The 14,711-nt window shown below is 45.0% G+C and overlaps 1 protein-coding gene across 1 annotated transcript in view; it reads right to left on the bottom strand.

The window, feature by feature from the left end:
* Window positions 1-14,711, bottom strand: part of MAML2 (mastermind like transcriptional coactivator 2) — a 209,231-nt gene that overhangs the window by 4,732 nt on the left and 189,788 nt on the right. The window contains 2 exon segments of the mRNA XM_030950537.1: window positions 5,725-5,836; window positions 7,895-8,098. Of these exon segments, the coding sequence (XP_030806397.1) occupies window positions 5,725-5,836; window positions 7,895-8,098 (316 nt within the window).

The following is a 14,711-nucleotide window of genomic DNA, read 5'->3' as shown; positions in this document are numbered from 1 at the left end:
AAGAAGAAAACAGAAGTGTTACAACAAGCGTGGGTTCATCAATATGTGGTGTCATTCAAATACCAACAGCTCAAATATCCAGTTTTCTATGGGCAGAGTTTCTTGAAGACACTTTGCTCTTAAGAGGACTTACATGAACTTGCTCAAGGCCTTGAAGATGCCTATTATCCAAAGGGTGGTTTGGTCTGTACTAAGCCACCTGTGGTTTTTCCATCCCTTCAGAGGAGAGCACATGAGCCAAAACTGATGCTCATTGTAAGAGAAATATCGGAGCAGAGAAAGACAGACAGAACCACTGGGCAGGAGAGAAGACTTTCCTGCCTTCCTTTGCAGAAGCACTAGACATGTCAGATGGGACAAAGCCTCTCTAATTGATCAGAGATCAAGAACTTTTCCTTACAGGGCATGGCTTATCCTGGCTCCCTCAAGAGACAATGGAGAGTGAGAGGCACTTTCATCAGGCTTCTTTGTCACCTTTCTTAGACACCCACAGCAGCAGTATCCATCCTTTGTTTGGGAATGTCTGTCCCAGATGACAGCAGGAGCCAAGACTGCATCTCATACATTTGCAGCTGTATGCTGGGGCAGGAGCTCAGTCCAGTCTGTGACATGCCTGTCCTCCCACGTGGTGGCTGAGCAGGCATGGGGACATGACCCAGTGCTGTGCCTGGTGAGCCCCACATGTGCCCTTTCTAAACTCTCTTCCCAGCTGGGCTATGACTATTTGCCCCTGCAGGAACAGACTTGCCAGTGAGGGAGCTACACATGATGTGCCAGTGCTTGCTGCACCTGAACATCCCCTTTTGTGCATCAGAAACTACAAGTTATGAGTTGGCAGGAATTTATCACTCCTGGCTGATTCTGCCCAATGGAGGATTTTCCTGTACTTAACAACTGCCAATGGATGACAAGAAGAGAGGATTTTCTTGCCTTCAGCCGCCAAACCTCAACACAAGCTCACTTCTTTGGCTACATAGCCTCTAGTTTGAGGCCACAGTAGGTAATTTATACCATGAAGGCTGAGGGCTTATGCAGTGCAGGATTGAATTAATCCCTGAAAGACTGGTTGAAAAAGACCAACCACTTTTTAAACTCAGCCAGTGTAGATGGCACTGTGGAGAACCCTCTCTGCATACAATCAGCTGCTCCACATTGTAATTCCCTTTGCTACTGTTGCTTCCAGTACAAACCCTACAAGAAGCACAGCTCAAAGGTTCAAGGCAAATGAAAGGAGATGTTTCTTCACACAATGTGTGGGTCAGCCAAGGAAATCTGTGCCACATGGCACAGTACAAGCTAAATTCTCACACCTCTTTGGGTGGCCCCCAAAGTGTGAGAAAAGCTGTCAAATGAGCTTGCTACCAAGGTACCACAGCATTTCAGGAATTCTCTGAGCCTTTCCCAGAGGAGGAATGAGAAGATTTGCTATTTCATAGGGTGTAACTAATAGCAATTGTTGGGCATGAGACATTGCCTTGGTTTGATCCTTCATACATATGGCAAAACCAGATGGAATTTGACTAACTTCAGCTTCATCACCAAATCTTATTATATATTGGTCTGTGTGACTAATTTTATTAGTTGGTCCATCATAAATTCCTTTCTACTACACAGTGCTTCGGGACTGTGTCATGCTTGCAGCATTCTCCAGATACTTCAGTCTCAGTGTGTGGCATGATTTCCAGTCCTTTGGTCCTTTGGAAGTCCCTTCAGAATGCGACAGTTTTTGATGTTGATTTCAGGGCTGTACAGCATAGCTGGTCACAGTAATAATTTTTGCACATCTCCAATGCGAATGTAAAGTAAGCTCTATTTTTCTAGTTCAGCATCAGCTGGGACAATGTTTGCACATCCAGTTTCAATCACACAGCCTGCCCACAGTGACACCTGGAGACCTGTCAGCCACTTCCTTTTGAGCTATGCTAATTCTGTGCCACTCAGGTTTCTTAACCAAAATAGGCAGTAAGAAGTCAGATGCTTTAAGGGACATAACCTGAACAACTATTGCCTTTAAGTTGTGGTTTCATTGAAAGAGATACCATGCAAGCTTGGAAAGATTCTTCTAACATCAGCCCATGTTGCTTGAAATTAATTACATCTTCCCCTTCCTAAATTCTTTATTATTTGGGCTGTATCTGCTCCCCAGTAGTTTTGCTGAACTCTGCATTAGGCTACTAGGGCTGCAATTACTTACCTAGTCTTTTAATTTTTATCATGGCATTAGCAGTCTCCCTTGGTGTTTCAAGTCTAAATAAAAGGTGACACTAAGAATTTGGAGAACCTCTCAGCCAACTCTTTTAAAACTCTTTTAGACAAATCATGGGCATACATATTTAAAAAGTCTATGTTTAGGAACAGCTATTTAATATACTGTTCCTGTTGAAATTTCACCATAATGATGTTCAGCTCCCACAGTCTGGAACCAAATAAAAAATTGTATATTTCTGCTTTTTCTGCATTATTTTTATACATATGCTATTTCCATTTCGTAATGGATGTAAAGGATTAGGTTTTTTCCTTAAGGACTTAAAAAAATAACTCTTCCCAAATCATTATTAACACTGAGTGTGACTCCACAACCAGAATGCTTGTTTCAAATCAATATAGACATAGATACCTAAATTAAGCTCCCCCTAGCTTGGAAGGCAGCCTGTTCCACAAACAGGCTCCAAGTGTGGACTGTAGAAGATCTAATTATCCTAAGAATTGTGTTGTCTTAACTTAAGCACCTAAATTCAGCCCCTGAGCTGGGCAGCCCCTTGGACAGGATATGCCACGGGCAGTCCACCTGTTTTTAGCCCAACAGGGACAATCACATTCCCACAATCACTGCTCAGCTGGCAACCATGTGATTAGCCCCATCTTCGGCCTTGCTGGTAGGCTGAGCATTTTTGGAACTACTGTAACATCTCCTATGAAGACAGGCTGAGAGAGGTGGGGTTGTTAAGGTGGGAGAAGAGAAGGTTCTGAGGTGATCTAGTAATTTCTAGTACCTAAAGGTGGCTACGAGAGGATATGCAGTGGATATCCTGTGACAAGATAGTAGTGGAGAACAGTGACAAGACAAGGGGGAATGACTTTAAATTGAGACAGGATAGGTTTAGATTAGACATAGGGAAGAAATTTACTCAGGGTGGTGAAACACTGGACTAGTGGAAGGGTTGTGAATGTCCCATCCCTAAAAGTATGCAAGGCCAGGCTGGATGGGGTTCTGACTAACCTGGTCTGGTGAAGGTTTGGAACTAGATGATCTTTAAAGTCCCTTCCAACCCCAACCTTTCTGTGATTCTGTAATTTTTTTTTTTTTTTCAGGGATGATGGGGATGAGTCCCTGATTTTTTGCTCCTGTGAGCCCATAATAAAGAGAGAATTTAGTGGCATTTCAAGAGATGGTTCTCTCCCTCCAGCTGAACTCCAAGTTTGTAGAGTCACTTCACTGCCAGTGGGATGAAGCCCCTCATGGGGTAACCCTGCCAGCTGTTGAGCAGACCTCAGGGCTACCATCACACTGCTCCTGCAAATGCTACACTTTTTGAAGAACACAAGTGTTTGGCAAGGGGTTGTACTTGTTGCCAAAAGACGAAGCTTCCTCTTTCTTTGTTTTGCTATTTTTATGCTTTTATTTTTAACACAAGTATTTTCCATTCTTATTTCTTCCAGATGGGAAGAAATGCCTTCCCCAGAAGCACTGTGTACAGCAGCTGGGCACCGCAGGCTACAGCAATTCAGAGAATCAGCTTTCCTACCCAATTCACCTGCTGCTTTCTTGGGGGTCTCTTGCCATGGCATGGCACTGTGGGGAAAAGTACAGAGAAATAAAATACTCAACCAAGTTTCTCCAGCCTGTGCAATTTTATTTAGCTTTTTGTTTCTTCTTCCCTGATCTGAGCAAAGCTATTCCCAGAAAAAGGGAACAGTTTCCCTACTGTTACTCTCTTATGCAAGAGTTTCCTAATCACTCCCTCTGGTAGCTTTGCTGGAAGCTCCCAGCACAGCCCTTTCTATCAGGCTTGCCTGAAAGGCTGCTGTCCTCCTGGGGCTCACTCAGCAGGGACTTGAGATTTGAATGGACAAGTGCTGCCATTCCCACATGTTTCAAACCGAGGAGACACGACTCCAAATACCACAAGACTGGCAGAGAGTCCATCAGATTAACAACAACAAGAGCTGCCACATAACAATGGTGATCTACTCACTTTGGAGCCTTTCACACATGTGGCTGCACTCGCTTCCATTTTCTCTCTCAGGCTAGAAATTGATTGTTTTTAAGTAAAAGCCAAGAGTCTCAGTTAATCATCTGGTTCCAGGAACAAACCTTTAAACAACACACCAAATCACAAGATTCCTCAGCAGAATGCTGGGCTTGCCAAAGCATTTATTTTGGGAGTACAGGAGGTACCAAGCCAGCGAGCAGGGCCCTCACCATGGGCTATTACACTGGGATGCTTGAGCCACTTTACTGGAGAAGATGAATGCCCAGGTCCATTAGAAAGCAGCAGTTCCCAGCAGCAGTTTCCAGGCTGCAGCAAGGTTATCACTGCTAGAACTTGTAAGCAGAGTAAAGGAATGCATGAATGCTGCTTGAGGGGCCCAACCTGGCCCATCCCTACATAGCCAGCAGATTGGGCAGAGGGGTGGCATGTGAGTAAGCTGCACTTCAGAGCTCATTAAAATTGTAATAGAAGCTGAAAATGTTGTGCCACAAAGGACAGGTAAGAAGGAAAGCCTCAGATCACTGGCTGAATCTGCAGAGCCAACAATTATGGAAAAACAGCCAAAAAACCCCCTCTTCTTTTTCTTTAGCATGTTGCATACAAAAATATACTAGAAGGCAAAGAATTCTTTTTATACTTACATGCACAGACACTTTTGCAGTATAGAAAACATCCTTTGGTCCCATCTGCTGCATTTCCCCCACCTCCTCTCTCCTCAACATTTTTTCCTTACTCTACCTTTGCTCTCTGAGTGGCCTTCAGCCAATCAGCAAGATGAACAGTATAAAAACCCAAACAAACAATTCTGTGCTTCAACAACTAGATTCTCCCAGGAGGTCAGGGCACAAAAGCTGAAACGAAGCCCTAGTCCTGAACTGTTGGGCATTTCCTGCTCTGGGCAGTTCTGGCAGAAGGCAAGGGCCTTTACTCTACTGTTTGACTGATCTGTTGAAATGCTGCATGTAGAGCAGCTCTAAGGCCATGACTATGGCCTACTAAACAGACCAAAAGTACCATCCATGATGGTGTTGTGTGGGGTACTTAAAAACCTGTATGAGGGTCCTCAGCTGTACATGAACTGCCATTTGAAGGGAGGGATGGTTCTCATCTCACTCTCTGAACCAAGGTGCACCACATATGTGAGAGAAGCATCCGAACACAGTGAGGTTGTATAGTCAAGAGGACATCTCTGCATCAGGTATGTGGGTGCTCATCTGCCCCAGACAGTGCTAATGGGAGGGGTACCAACTCCTCCTTCCCCATGTCTGAGAGAGGCAGTATCAGCCTGGATGAAGCACCAGATCATACACCAGCACTTCTCAGTGGTGCAGGACAGTGAAGTAAATAGCACACGAGGGCACAGCCACCACCCACTGCCTCTGAGGTGATGGAAGCAGATATCCAGAAAACCATGCCCCAGTCATCCCATGCATGCATGGCTCTTATGGTGGTCTTCCAGCTGGAAGGAAGGAAGAAAGGAAGGAGTTGCTTTGAGCCCATGGGTACTTACCAGGATATTGGTTTGCTTGTTGCATGTTGACCACATTCCTTCTTTGGTCTTTATAATCTGGTGGTGGTCTTGTCAAGTGTCTGTTCAGCTGGTCTTGTGGAGTTATTTTCTCCTAGAGGATTAGAGTAGAAGTACATTAATTTCTTTTCTTTATGGTTTCCTGGCTCTGTGTTTTGCCAATCTCCTTCTTTTCTCAGTTATGTAAAAGGTGAAGTATTCCTTCCTTTCCCTCCGTCTGGTCACTGGTCACACTGGTGAAGTATTCCTTACTTTCACTCTGATGGCACTTGTGAAACTGTGCCATCACCTACTGAAGTCTATATGGAAATCTTTTTGCTGGTTGCATTGTGTTTGAACCTGGTTCAACTTTCCTCTCAGCCTCTGAGAACAATGTCCATGTCTGCACTGCAGTACAAAGTGTATTTCTATTTCAGCTTGTCAAACCCATCCACAGCCATGCCCTCCCTCACTCTGTCATCCTGCACTGTAGGGGTGACCACAAGACCCAGTAAAATCCTTGCTTTTTGCTCCCCCTAGCTCTCCTTACTAGGGATACCAGCAGTAGGGATATACACCTGGTTTAGGACAAGGACAAGAATGGTGCTGGGCTGCCTGTTTTCATGCCACTCAGCATTGCCCTGTGCTTCCCTGTATGAGTTGCTGTCTTTCCTCTTACATTGGGAGTACAAGAACTGGGGCAAGGACAGCAAGGAAAAATTGCAGGAAAAAATATTAGCTGGGGAGATTTTTTTTTTTCTTGAGCTTGCAGGGACATGTCTCTGGTGAGAGAGCCAAGTCCTTGAACTGAAATCTGACTAACTGCCCTGTGCTCATAAAGATCTGGAAAGACCAGGCACCAGAGTCAATGCCAAATCTCTCATCAGCATCAGTGTGATCTGATGCCTCCAGAGTGCTCCTGCTCACCCATGAGACATGGTTCCTTGGGATATGTTCCCCCATGGCAGGAAATTGTGAGTTTGGTGCACATGTGCCTTTACTGGACAGCTGCTGGGGCAGCATCACACCTCTTGTGCAATGTGCACAGATTTTGTGCTCAGCTGCAAGAACAAGAAATCCACTTGTCAGTGCGAAAGAGTCAGGCCCTGGCTGATGATGTAAGTCCATTGGAGTAATTTGGGGATAATCTGCCTGAAAACAGCATGCATATGGACCTTGTAGTGAAAAATTTGTATTTTTTTTCTCCCAGAAGCACTTAAAAACACTGGAAGAAGAGCCCATCTTCTGTTATTTAGGGCATTTCCACAATTCATGATGGGAGGCAGGGGTCTGATTAAGATTTGTAAGGTTTGTTTATATCCTGCTCAACATGAATCCTTGTGAAGAAGACAGACTCCCACGAAATCCCTTCAATTCATGTAAAAACTGTAGGCAATCTTTATGTGTATTTCTATGTACACAATATAAAAGCAAAGCCAAGCTGATTAAATTTCCATTTTATTTAAGATAAGCTATTTGAACAATTAAGTTTTTGCTCTGCTAAAAATTCTGACAGAAAACTGCAGCACGGAAAACTGACTTTGAACTTCTTTTTTCTTCTGCATGAATGGAAAAGTGAAGAAATATTTCCTTTATAGAATTTCCCATGTTGTCTAAAATGACCAGAAACTCCCAAGTAGTCTCTCAGATACCAAAGGACAGAGAACTGGCTACAGATACCTAGAAATTGAAAAATAAAACCAGAGGAAGTAGGACTCATATGTCATCCCAGCCAAGCACACAAACTTGTGTTGAACCCCAAAATCAAGGTACCTGATCCTTGTTCACACACAGGCATTTTACACTATACTGCCTGGATGACAGCTCCTGGAAGTAAACTTTCCACTGAGGTGGAAGCAGCATAGCAGTGCACCTTGGTTTATCTTGCAAAGACAACCACTGACAATATTCATATGTCTCAAAACCAAGCACATGCTTGGACTGTTCTTGTAATGAAACTGCAGTAGCTTGGAAACTTGTTTCATATAGACTGAAGAAGGTTTCAAAAAGGGTTAGAAAAGTGCTGAAAAATACAAGGTGCACTCTTGAAGTTCTAGGCATTGCCAAAACAACCTTGAAGTTTTAGGGGGCTTTCTTCTCCCCGTCTTAGCTTTCTTTTCTATTGTTTTTAAGACAATATTTTCCATGTAAAATAAGTAATTAGTAAACTTACAGCTTCTGCCAACATCTGCTGCTGTAGAAGGAGTTGTTTTTGCTCCATCATTTGCCTTTGCAGAGCCTGTTTCTTTTCCATCAGCTGCTGATTCAACAATGATTGCTGGGATGAGTTCATGTAACCACTTCCAGTGTTTGGATTTGAGCAAGAACTGGAGCTTGGAGTGGGGCCAGCTCCCTGGCCTACCACAGAGTGTTGTTCCTGAAACAGAAGAGAAGGCTCGTGAAGGATGAAAATAATAACAAACATCAAGAAAAGGAAATAATCCTTTTTATGTAATTAGCTGAAGCTCAGGACACAGCTCACAGACTCTCAGGACAAGTGACCGATACAAAGGCTATGACAAAGTAAGGAGAGGATTGAGTAACTTCATCCCTCAGGAAAGACTCTGAAAATGTGCCAGGTGGTTCCAGTGGAAAGCCTCAATATTGTACCAAGAGCTTGGGAAATATTAACAGAAGCAACAGAGCTGTCCTGGGGATCTTTGAGGAAACGTGCATCGGGCTGTACAGCAGTTTGTTTGACCACAAGGGAACTAACTCAGTGTCTGGTGGTTCCTACCATCTGGTGAAGAGCAGTGAGAGCTGCAGACTTATTGGTAGAAGTGGCATCTATTCTTAGAAAATACAGAGGTGGGAAGTTAATACTTCACAGTGGGGTGAATGGTGCTGCTTTCATTAGTCCCATCATCTCCCTGACAAGAGCAGTCTCTGAGAGACTGCTAATTGAATCCCATTAGCACCACGATTAAATAGGCTTAGAGTGTATCAGCTTCCTCAGTAAAATAAATGTGTAACTGGCAAGGACGTGGAAGAGTCTCTCTGATCTTTGTGAGGGACCTAGATCTGCTTCCTGTTCCCAGCGTGCAGGTCCATAATGAAGGGATGGCAAAAAGTCATCTTAGAGGGCAGTGGGGAAGGAACATGAGAACTCAAACCATGTTCATACAAGATGAGAATGTACATGGGATGACAGTATGCTCCTCCTTTTCTCTTGGCCATTATTTCCCTTGGCAGCAATGTGTTTTTTGCCTACTTGCTCCAGCAGTGTTTGGTACTTGGGCCTTTATACCAAATGTCGCTTTCTCAGTACACACACAAAAATACTCAGCCTATGTTGGATCACTCAATACCCATGTATTTCTTAGCCATACAGCTAGAAAGAAAATGGGATACACTGAAGAGCTCACAACAGTCAGGAGACACATCCATTCTCTGACCCCACTTGGCTGCAATTCACCATAAGAACCAGCCACATAACTCTGTATAACCTAAGAGGCAGCAGCATTTTTGCCTTGCAACACAAGACCCCAGAGCGGGAGTCTGATGCTCCCTGTTGTGCAGGGAGGCGTACACTCTCTTGAGTGGCCAGGATCTGGGCTGCTATCCTAGTAAAGCTCTGCTCCATGGCCATTGTCCCCTGGGGCATGTGGGCAAACATGGGCTGACATTGAAACAAGGATTGGTCATATGTAGCCCACCCATGCCCTGACGACCACAGAGCATTGATGTTTAGCGCTTTGCAAACTCCAGGAAACCTCATTCCGGCGCCTTAGCTTTTGCATCCCTCCCCTCCCCAGTAACACACTCTATACAGACTAATCCCACTTATCTTTCTACCATATGGCATGGAAGAAGCACAATGATTGTATGGGTATTTCTATTTTAAAATAACTCCCTGGCTTCTAGAAGGGGCCACATGAGTGTGTAGCTAGTTAGATAAAGTATTTGAAGACTGTTACTGAAATAAAAAGCTTGACTTTCTTCTGGAGACACCTGCAGCCCCCAAGGCAGTGTTACAAACCCACCCTTCAAATTTATTGGGCTCTTACACAATTATATCCTGCACACCTTCTTTCAGTTCCAGAAGGAATCTAGGATTGCTCGGCACTGCCACATTTTTCAGCCCTTATGTTAGCAGCAAGATAGAAAATACCTCCTCTCAACAGACCCACTTGCCAAGTTGTTGCGCAAACTTTTTTGTCTTTCCTAAAATATTTTGAAAAGAAAAATATGTTACAATAAATTGGCTTTGACTTCTATATTCAAATGACAACTCTAGCTTGAACCCAGCCACATGTTCCATCCATTAATAGAATTCATCTGTTGTGTTTTTGCACAGATAGTGCAGGCTCCCCCGAATGTGCTTTCAGTCCTACGTAAAAAAACCAACAAAGCCTAAGTTTTTCTTTCCCTCATTCCCTACCAACCCATATAAGCAGTGGGGGGGATTTTGTCTTAAGATAAACTATGTAGTGTTCATTCACAGTATCTATCAAAGAAAGCTCTTCTGTAATAGCCATTGGCACAAAACACCAGCTGCTTGGCAAACAGACCCTGAGAAAACAGTGTAAATCATCAACTTGGAGCCAGGCTGGGGGTTTTTTGCATTTGGTCCTTTCTCTGCTGTTCATGAAATGTCAGTGTGAGCCTATGAATCTACGATGTGTTACTTCTCCTGCCTGCTGATCTTCCCTTTGCAATGGGAGAAGGAAGAACAGTTTCCTAATAAATCAGGAGACTAGCTGCACAGCAGTTTGCTCCTTCATGAACCAGTGCTATCAAGCCCTGCTCTCACCCTGTACTTCCATCACGACAAATCAGACAGCAGAAGGGCTACACTGCTGTCAGGGAACATGGGGCTCTGCCCCTGCACAGGACAAGTGTGCCTTCTGACATCCCTGAGAGGAAGGGCAGGTTTGGCTGGAGTTACCCTGCTTCTTTTAAACTGTTTCATCCTGCTATAAGCCCAGCTTTACTGCAGCAGCTCTACTACAACTCCACACATCTAGAGCAGCTGGTTTTTAATGTCATTCCTGGGTTCCCATGCTGCAGTTCATGTAGTTTAACTTTAGAAAGCCCTGACCAAAGAAAATCTGGAGTGGGACATGCCTGTCCCCTTGCCCAGGGGCACCTCTACCCAACAGGCTTCAGAGGCAGCCCAGCATCTCTCCAGCTGGGGAGCCCTGAGTGCTTGCCTGCATGGTGTCACCACCTGCATGAGGAAGCTAACGTGTCCTCTTTGCCCCTAAGGAGGTGACATGATGGGGAGCACATCCCTGCAGCCAGCCAGCCAGGTGTCAGGGACAGGCTGGAAGCATCACACCCCCAACAGATACAAATGTCCACCTGAGTTTATCCCCAGTTTCTGCCCTACTTGTTGGCACCGCTCGTGCATGTTCCATGTCTGCAAATGACCTACAGTCCTTTTAGGGCCATCCCTGGTGCCAGCTGGGGCTGGGTTAGCGTTCACCAACCACCACGAAACTCCATCTGCCCTGACAGAGCTGAAGCTTCAGCATGGTGATGCTTGACATACAAAGCAGATGTGTTGCACCACATTATCTGATGTTACAGTGCCACATAAAACCTCGGAGATGCAGAAAGGCAGACAGTGAGAGTTCATCAGAGCTGGCAGCACAACTGTGGTTTTGTTCTTAAGCATCACAAAGAACATTATGTTCAAATGTTTAAATTAGCAGTAAAACAAAGCATTTAAGACCAAGTTTGCCTTTCACTATCCCTGCTGCAGCTGATTTGAGTTCATACAAATGAAGGGATGTCTTGCCTTCTAACACATATATGAACTTTTAAAAATAGACTTATCTTTTTTGCCCTTTTTTCTCTCTCCTCTCCTCTCCTCTCCTCTCCTCTCCTCTCCTCTCCTCTCCTCTCCTCTCCTCTCCTCTCCTCTCCTCTCCTCTCCTCTCCTCTCCTCTCCTCTCCTCTCCTCTCCTCTCCTCTCCTCTCCTCTCCTCCTCTCCTCTCCTCTCCCTCCCTCCCTCCCTCCCCTCCCTCCCCTCCCTCCCCCCTCCCCTCCCCTCCCCTCCCCTCCCCTCCCCTCCCTCCCCTCCCCTCCCCTCCCCTCCCTCCCTCCCCTCCCTCCCCCCCCCCTCCCCTCCCCTTCCCTTCCCCTCCCCTCCCCTCCAGCTCGTCAGGAGTTCCGAAAGCCTTTTGCAAGCTTATGTCTCTGCATTCTTAGTTCAGATGTGGTTTAAGGACAGTTGGCTGGAAAAGGATGTGCAAAGCCTTCCCCTCTTTCTCCTGGAAATGCTTTGAATTGATGAATAATTTTGATGGGACAGAAGGGAAACAATGGTCAATTTTGTACGAAACCACAATGCCCACAGAGGCTGTTTGCTTCCCAGCCAGGAGCCCTGACATCTGTGTCACAAGATGAGCTTCTGCTTCTTGCAGATTTTTCCCTCAAAAGGAGATGGGGAATTTTTCCACCTTTCTGTTCCTCTGTGGGACAACTCATTCTGTGCCCTGCATCAGATTGGGAGTGACAGCTCCGACTTTTGCTCTTCTCTTTCATCAGTTATGGCTTAAAGAAACAAAAAATTAAAAGAAGAAAGGAAAAGTCTTCAGATCCATTTATGGAAGTCTGCTCAGTGACAGATGCCTGCCTTACAAAAAGCTGCTTCCAGGGGAAAGGATGTGCAAAGTCATGTTCATCTGGTGACTGAACCTATGCATGATGTCCTCACTCATAAGCAGTTTGTGTTAATTGGCATCATGGACTTGTGCAGCTCTTCACTGCAGGCTTAGAGTGAGGATGGTGAAGGAAAAGGCTCCTCTGTGGATTTATTCAAGGGACCAGTGGCTGTCCCCACAGTGTGAGCTTCTCAGGGGCTTTCTGATTTGACTGCAAACACAACCCTGGACAACTGAGCACTTGGAAAAGGAGAAGGAGGAAGAGGGACAAGAGAAGGATGAGAAGGAGGAGGAGGAGAAGGGGAATGGTTCAACCAAGTCTTGCAGTGTTTCAGAGTAGTGCAAGGCTGGTAACAAAGCCCTGTGAGCCCCTGATGTGAGCCTCCATAGCCCCAGCTGGCATGCTCCTTTCCACAGGCACAAACTGAGGCTCTCCTGCAGCTGCTGGGCCAAGCACTTAGGCTTATTGAGAAGAGCTGGCCTGACTCATGCAACTTTAGGAAGCTGAGCACAGGGTTCTTTGCTGAACAGCCAGTCTTAGTACCCACCAGCCCTCTTCTGAGCCCCCTCTTTTTTGCTGAAGCAGATACACCCCTTTCTGCTAAATACTGGGCTTTTCATGGTTGTCTGAACTCCAAGCACTGCCTGCTTGTGTCCTTGCCTCAGACAAGAAAACAAAACTCAGGCAGGACCACAGCAGAGTGCCTGTCAAATAAGAACTCTTTCAGCTCTAGTGAAAAAGCTAGAGTTTTCATACTTTTAGGAATAACTCCCACTCTTGACTGGAGTGCAGAGGGCTGCTTTCTATGCCGCTGTATACTGTGAGAGCACCAAGAATTTCCTGACGTTAAACTCATCTGCAACAGCTGAGGATATGATCTGTGTATAAGGAAATAAGACAGACTGGGGAGAAACACAGCCAAGCAGATTCTCCCTTGTCTTACTGCTTGTTCAGCTTGATGGGAGTGAAAAACAATATCTTCCTGAGCAGCTCAAACTCATTCAACCTTTTTTCATATCTGGAATACACAGCATAAAAGTGAGTCTCCTTTAAGTTTAGGTCTCTAACAAAAACCTTAGAGCAGATTCTCTCTAAACAGCGTGCTGCAGCTCTCCCTTCACTATACAGTTGGGCTTGTATAATTAGGTTTCAGATGTTTAATTTAGACAACTGAATTAGGAACCCAGATTAGATGATAAGAACATTCCCTTACACTCCTCATCTTGGATGCTTCTGTGTCTCACTGGAGTAAGATGCCTGGAAGAGGGAGTGTGAACACCCTATGATTTGTCAAGCAAAAGTGGATGACTTTCTAAAGGTGTTGCATAGAGTGATCTAAAAGCCTCCCAAATTAACCAGGCAGAAGATACTATCATAGGCTGAATTTCCCCTAGTATCTGTCAGAGAATATTTTTATGCATTCCAGGAAGATTGCTTTTATATGTACAAACAGCATTTGAAAAACCTGAACATTGCAAGATCCCAAGAGCTGTTTTTTCTGTGTCTAATATCCAAAGATACAGCTGTGTGAAGGCTGCAAAATAGCTCCTTTCAGTAATTTTGTGCAGTGTTTATAAGAAGTTGGCTTAGCCTCATGGGACTATCTCTTATGTTTTTCTCCTGAGAACATCTGAGCTCTCACTCAGGACAAAAATTTCAGGGCCAACCATGTTTCCAAGGCACATACACAAGGAGACACGGACACTAGCATTGCAATTTCACAAGCCCAGGCTGTCTGCCAGAAATACTTGTGCCTTCATCCAGCCAGGGAAAAGAAGCAAATGCTGTGTCACTCCTTCAACAGACTGAATGGTGGAGCCCAAACAGGAAATGTGGACTAATCCCTTCAGACACTGAAACTGGAACTGCTCCTGACAGTAGGGAGCACACACCTGATTTCTGCATCCTCATGGTGTCAGTCACCCATTGGAGTGGTATGTTTGGACATCAAGTGATGCAGCAGGTATTCAGCATGCCGAGGGATAAGTATTTCAGCAAACCCAACTGCTGCAGCTCTCACTGGAAGATCCAGGGAGTTCAGGCTTTTTAAAAATACATTTTTTTGAACACTGAAATTTCAGTGCACCCCAGAACCATTTTCAGAAATAGGTAACACTGTGCACAAACCCAAACATAAAAATGAGTGAGCAAATCCCTGAAAGGAGCCAATCCTCACTTTGACAGATAGTTAATTATTTGTACAATTCTTAATAGAAACCTGTAATAGCACTTTGCCTGTTCAACACCAACAGGATAGCTTCTCAAGCCCAAGATCCTTGTGAACATATTTTCAGATTTATTTGCAGCCCTGCCATAATCCCTTGCCAGAGAGCTGCACAGCCCCATAGCCACTAGCAGGCACTCTTCGAACAATGTT

This window comes from Camarhynchus parvulus, chromosome 1 (assembly GCF_901933205.1).
Source record: "Camarhynchus parvulus chromosome 1, STF_HiC, whole genome shotgun sequence".
Classification (NCBI taxonomy): domain Eukaryota; kingdom Metazoa; phylum Chordata; class Aves; order Passeriformes; family Thraupidae; genus Camarhynchus; species Camarhynchus parvulus.
This window is presented reverse-complemented; position numbering and strand designations above follow the sequence as displayed.